Source organism: Micromesistius poutassou (genome assembly GCF_964030765.1).
Source record: "Micromesistius poutassou genome assembly, chromosome: 20".
Lineage (NCBI taxonomy): Eukaryota > Metazoa > Chordata > Actinopteri > Gadiformes > Gadidae > Micromesistius > Micromesistius poutassou.
In genome coordinates, this window is record NC_140290.1 from 14,227,836 (window position 1) to 14,234,801 (window position 6,966).

Genomic DNA, 6,966 nt, shown 5'->3' on the forward strand with positions numbered 1-6,966 from the left:
ATATCATCTCCCTCGTCAAGCAATCGAGTGTTTATTCCATCCTGTGGTAGTGCTGTGAAATCAATATAAATAAATACATTAATACATCAATCCACAGTGACAACAAACAAGTCTGAGTGATAAAAACCGATGCGGATAATGAGTCACAGGGAAACGGTGCGGTGGACGATTATGAACATGGCCGGGTTTTGATTGCATCCCAGTGATTGCTTTCCAGAACCCGGAGCCCATAACTCAAAGTGGAAGTTGTCTTTCTGTGTTCTCCGCCGTTAAAAAAAGGGAAATTAACAAGGAGAGCCAGTCGGGGGGCTGACCTCCAGCTGTGCGGACAATCTCCCCGCCTCCAGCGGCGGGCGTGGCGGCGGGCCGACGCCCTGGTAGGAACACGGAGACAGGCTCCTTTTATGATTAGATTAAAAAAATGAATAAAAATAGCAAACGGCATGGAGACTGAAACGAACGGCAAGGACAGAGCGGGGAAGTTGCAGCAGGCTCATGGAACTGAAATAGATCTGTCGGGAGGACGGGGGGGGGGGTTTCTTTTAACATTTCTTAACTTTGCAAAAACACACTGCAAGTTAAAGCCAACAGGATAATGCTCTCCCCCGCCCCCACCCCCCCCACCGTCCTCCCGCCCACGGTCTCTCATCCCTCACAGTCTTGCAGTAGGCGTGAGCCGATAGTTTGGGTATTTTATCTTAATCCAAGGCAGGCTGTGTGAAAAGGGATTCACAGCCATCCACAGTTTGAACAACTGTTATGCTTTATGTATGCACCAGCAAAGCTCTAAACATGGAAAGGCTGAGGGGTTCAATTCAAGTCGAGTCAGATTTATTTTTAAAGCAAATTTAAAAACAATTCACGTTGACCAAAGTGCAGCAGCTGCAGCAGAGCTGGCAAGTACAATCACAATAAGACTAAACAAAAGCACCCACACCGCTACACACAGCGCATTGGTACAAATGGAGTAATCAGAGGCACAGGCACGAATCAAACCGCATGAAAGGGACCAAAAGCAAAAGAATAAAAGTAGGTTTTATAGCCTGGACAGAAATTAATCAATTGAGAGGACAGGCTGATGGAGAGACTGATGGAGAGACTGATAGAGAGACTGATGGAGAGACTGGTGGAGAGACTGATAGAGAGACTGGTGGAGAGACTGATGGAGAGAGGTTCAGGGGTCCCTGACATAAGGGGGCCCGCTCCGTCAGGGCTTCACGACAAACAGGAGAACCTTTAACTCCATGCTGAAGGGCAGAGAGTCCGGAGGAGGGCTAGTCTCTCTCCTGGGCCAGGCAGCGGCGTTCTGGACCGGTTGTGAGTGGGACGGGAACCACTTTCCCAGTACAGAGGGAACTGGAAATAGTGATGGAAATGAAAGCAGGTAAGACCTTTTCCAGATCATTGAACTACTGCGTTGACTACTTTACGCTGGCTAGCAATGTGGACAAATATGGACAGTTAATAGACAGCAGAATGGGGCGGTCATACAACAGGAGCTTTCAAATAGCCGCACAAAGATTATGCCATTCATTTACTTTTGTCTGTCAAATAAGCACATACCCAAACAATGGCATGAATCATATTAAAAGCATGAGCTGTACAATTCACAAGCATGTCTAATAATCTACAAACAGGCTGAAAAGAATAATGAGTTCTGAGAGCTCACATAAAAGGTCTGTCTTTTGTTATAGACAAAACAATTAGCATTTATTCGCTCTATGTGATCATTGCAAATTAATTTCTTTATCTATATGCTAATTGTGTGTATGTTTTTAATTAAAGGGAATGAGATTTTCTTTATAGTTTTAGTTATGTTTCAGTTATGGCTCCTAAACGGTTGTGTGTTGCCGTATGATATATAGACCTTCAAAGTGGGTGGAACGTTAGCAAAAGACATTGAATATTGATACGCAATTACCAGCGACACTGCCGGTGAGGCTGGAACGGCTGATGACAAGACGTCATGAAACCACACGGACCACAGGAGTTCCACCACATCGGGCTCCCACCTTCTCACTGGGAGCCTAAAAGGCTTGACATTTAAAGACACATAGTTAAACTGAAAGACCAGGTTTAACGCAGCCATGGTGCTGCCATCAACCGATGAAACAAGTGAGAATCCTATGGTGGCCGGCCGCACAGGAGCAGCAAATAGTGGTTTTCTGTTGTGTTCCACAGTCCATATCTTCAGGCTTACTAGTAATGTTTAGAGGGCACATCTCCTTCGACACCCCTCGCTTCACAGACACGGTTTGGATGAGCTTGAAGAGCAGAACTGTAACTCTGGGATCATGAGCAGAAGCTTAACTCTGAGCTCATGAGCAGAACCATTACTCTGAGATTGAGAGTGGACCATAACTCTGAGCTCATGAGCAGAACCATTACTCTGAGATTGAGAGTAGAACCATAACTCTGAGATCATGAGCAGAACCATAACTCTGGGATCATGAGCAGAACCAGACATGAAGCCATACCTAAAGCAAACTATTTCCAAGCTGCATGTTTATCGTATCTGACTACATGTCAGCGTTCTCCCAGAAGCCACAGAGCCACAGATCCAGAGAAACATCCCTATGTATGATGGTTGAACCTAGGGCAGGCAATCTGGGGGAACCAGCCAGTCAGCAGCATACTGAAAGTATCTTCCTTTCAGGCTTCCATCCAAAGCCACTCCCCAGAGTGTATGACTAGCTCGCTAGCTTTAGCAGGTCGGCTAACCTCGTGGAAGTCTATGTTCACGCACAATGAGTTCACAGGCAGAGTGTGTGCAGCATGCCGGTTAGGTAGGCAGTAGGGCTGAACGATTGATCGAATACAAATCAAAATCGCGATGTAATAGAACGCGACATGCAAATCGCAAAGGCTGCGATTGATTTCGTTGCCGTTACTGACTGGAGATCAGTGCGATTTATATTGAATTTTCTTTTACAATTCAATAGTAAAATAAAGATGTTATATCCATTCATCTCAACACATCGGCCTGGCCTCTTTCCAAAGGAAAGAGCAGTTTATATGTTGACTGCTTCCAATGTTGTGTTGGTCATACTAAAGAATGATTTATTGCTTTTTTTTTGTGAATAATACATAACATAAGGTACTTAATACATTTTTTTTAAATCGCATTTTAAAACGCAATCGCAATATTGGTCAAAATAATCGCAATTTGATTATTTCCCCCAAATCGTTCAGCCCTAGTAGGCAGACAGACAGGCTTATTATTGGCCTGCGACGGCCAAAGACCCAATTTTTTTTTCTTCTTTTGTCAGAGCATTTGATTTATTGTTTGCTGTCGGGATGGAGCATGAATTTAATCAAATATGAAAAAAACGTGTCCCGAAAAAGAATGTCCTACCCTAGCTTTGAAGTGTCCCACATAGCTTCAGTGACAACCCACCCTCTGCAGCACCATGACAACCCCCTCTCCTCAGCACCCAGATACGGCTCAACATCCAGCTGGCCGTATCCATCCCCCCGCTCCATCAGACAGCCTGTCATAGGTCTTTGATTCAGAAGGTGTCCCCCACTGGCCCCTTGTCCCTGGCTGGGACGCTACGAGCAGTTGTTTGTTGTCATGTGCTTGTTGTTCACATGCCTTAATGCACCACATCCGTTACCAAGTGAAACGTTCCCAACGGAAACATTCGGTTACTTGAATTAAATTAAATTAATTATGCTGGCAAGTGGCAAGATAGGGCCCGCCTCCCGTCAACACTAATTACTTTCAACACAGTAAAAATAATTGACATAAATTATTTAGATTAATTCAAGGATTCTGTGCAGAAACAGAACATGCAGCTAAAACATAAAATATAAAAACACTCCAACTAAATCATGTCTTCCTACATGAAAAGGTAGTGGCAGCAATCACATTTCAAATTCACTTTGAAGCAAGCCGGCACACGCACATACACACACACACACACACACACACACACACACACACACACACAGAAAGATACATGCAGCCACACACACACACACACACACACACACATGCATACACGCACCCAGACACATACACACACACACGCGCGCGCGTGCGCAAACACGTACGCGCGCACAGACAGACACGCACACAGGTGCACTTACCACAATGAGGTTCCACATGCGTGCCGCCTCTGCGACCAGCGTGGACACGGAGCTGCAGCCGGGCAGCAGCAGCACCTTGATGGGCTCCGTATACAGCAGGTCATAGAGCAGCTTGGTGGCCTGGCCCGGGTCGCACTGTAGGGGGGGGGGGGGGGGGGGGGGGGGGGGGAGGAGGACAGAAAGAGAATAGGATATGAGTCTGTGGCGGGGGCTGGCGTTTGATCCGTGACGTAATAAAGAGAGCCAGCGGGTTCCTCTGGTCGGACGCCCGGGTTACCAGGGAGGAGAGGAGAGGAGAGGAGAGGAGAGACGTGGTTTTATAGTTTGGTTTTTAGTGCTTTTAATTGATTGAACCAGAGTGACGAGAGCGCGAGACGAGCCGGTGCCTTTAGACAGAGAGAGAGAGAGAGAGAGAGAGAGAGAGAGAGAGAGACTAAGAGACATTGAATGAACAAAAAGGCTGAGCACGTAACGACGGACACTCTTGATTTGTCTCCTTACAAGGCTGGGGGGGGGGGGGGGGGGTGTATTCAGAGAGGGACAAACATTTACCAAGCCGCCAGTCTCCATTTTCTGTGATCCACACACACACACACACACACACACACATAAACGTGTGTGTGTGTGGGTGTGTGTGGCGGTGGAGGTCTGCAGGTCCTTTCTCACCTTACAGTGGCCAGAAGAATCAATAAGTAATTTAAATGATAATGGCCGGCCGTGGCCGTACTAATCGATCGGGGGGGGGGTGGGGGGTGCAGGTGAAAGGGTCGGGACACGGAGCCACACTGGGACTGAAGGAGCTATGGACACACATGACGCTTGAGCTCTTCCTATCGACGCTCCTCCTTTCAAAGCCTCATCGATCGCAGCCCGTGGTGTCCTGCTGTCTGAGTGTGAGATGTTACGGAGGAGCCCTGGCCGCAGGGCGGCAGGGGGGCCGCGGGCGGCACGGGGCCACGGGCTGCACGGGGCCACGGGCTGCACGGGGGCCACGGGCTGCAAGGTCTTCCCAGCACTCACCCTCAATACCAGAAACCTATGGGGCCGGAAAAGTACAACGCCACGAGGTGTGTGTGTGTGTGTGTGTGTATGTGTGTGTGTGTGTGTGTGTGTGTGTGTGTGTGTGTGTGTGTGTGTAAGTAGTGGAGGGGAGTTAGGGGGATGTCAGCAGCAGCAATATCGCTTACCTTAAAACCCTACAAAGATGCATTGGACACAAAAAAAAACAACACACCCACACACATTCTACCAGACACACATACCCACGCACACACACACACACACACAGTCTCCCATACACACACCAACATGCACACACACACACACACACACACACATTCTCCCATACACACACAGCCACACACCCACACACACAAACATTCTCCCACACGCAAGTGCCCATAAAAAGCCTCTGCCAGGCCCACTGGAGGGGGGGGGGGGGGGGTGAGGGCTACTGCTGCTCCACCAGCTGTGACAGCTGAGCCCCACCGCGCAGGCAGGCTAGACTCCACCCAACAGGCAGTGGAAAGGATGTGTGTGTGTGTGTGTGTGTGTGTGTGTGTGTGTGTGTGTGTGTGTGTGTGTGTGTGTGGATGTGTGGGTGCGTGGGTGTTTGTGTGTGTGTGTGTGTGTGGGTGTGTGTGTGTGGACGGGGGGGTATACCTGATTACTTACTTACACTTACGAGCAGGCACACAATTGTAGACAGAAGAGACAGAGATAGGCAGATGGATATATAGATAATTAACAATTATTCGCCGAAGGCGAAGTGAATAGTGGGGAATACAATATCCCGAGTTTGAGATCTCAATCTCGGGATATTGCGCAATATCCCGAGATAGCGAACCAATGAAATTGCGCCATCTTAGGAGGTTCACGTGTAGCATATACTAAATAGAAATATAGAGAGCTAGAGATAGATAGATAGAGATAGAGATAGTTGGATAGATAGATAGAGATATATATATAGAGATAGATAGATAGAGATATATAGATAGATAGATACATAGATAGATATAGATAGATAGATACATAGATATAGATACATAGATAGATAGATAGATAGATAGATAGATATAGATAGATAGATAAATAGATAATGGATAATAGAAAGAGAGAGAACTTGACTGTCTTTCTTCTTCCTTTTTTCACCATGCCTTTTGAAAGGTCACATAAAATGAGTGGCATTTAAGTTCAACACGGATCTCACATCCTAATTAAAGTTGGAGAAAGTGCTCGAAAAATTAATTACTCGAGGAACTGAGAGATCTGCTAATAGCCTTAAATGAAAAGTCTATAATTCAAAATTCCAAAAGCTCTTAAAGAATTAAGTGTTTGAGGTTTTGGTAGGATTAGGACATTTTATGAATATCCAATAAAAAAAGTTAATAACTGAAAAGTGATTTATGAAGTTCTTTGTCTGAACTAATGAGCTACTTCTTCTGAAAGTTTGGCTAAGAAAGAAAACAGCACACTGGAAGACTTGAACCAAATCCATGGATAGAACCAGTGCATATGAAAGAACTAAGGGTGACCTCGAAATCTTAAGACTGAAGGACATGTCGACATTTGTCTTTATTAGTAAATTCCTTGCTTCTGGAGAATTGTGCGGGTGTGCGACCCACAACAACCCAACATTCCATTGGGACTTTCCACTGGGGGTTCTCGATGGGAGATACCACAGCATTGACCTCCAGAAGGAAGGGAAGGAAGGAAGTTATCCAATATTCCAATATGTGTTTGGCCTTAATAAATGTCCTCATTGTTTGTTTGATAACCCCTGTGTGTAGTGGCAGTGGCACAATCCAATTATTGTTTTTCCTAAGGAGAGTACATTGTAGACTGTAGTCTAGACTCTAGAAGGCTACACAGTAT

At 46.2% G+C, this 6,966-nt stretch overlaps 1 protein-coding gene across 1 annotated transcript in view; it reads right to left on the reverse strand.

The window, feature by feature from the left end:
* Positions 1-6,966, reverse strand: part of gabbr1b (gamma-aminobutyric acid (GABA) B receptor, 1b) — a gene marked incomplete at both ends in the record, with an annotated part of 78,886 nt that overhangs the window by 44,857 nt on the left and 27,063 nt on the right. The window contains 2 exons of the mRNA XM_084484340.1: positions 4,093-4,227; positions 4,998-5,053. Coding sequence (XP_084340466.1) covers positions 4,093-4,227; positions 4,998-5,053 — 191 coding nt within the window. The remainder of the gene's footprint in view (positions 1-4,092; positions 4,228-4,997; positions 5,054-6,966) is intronic.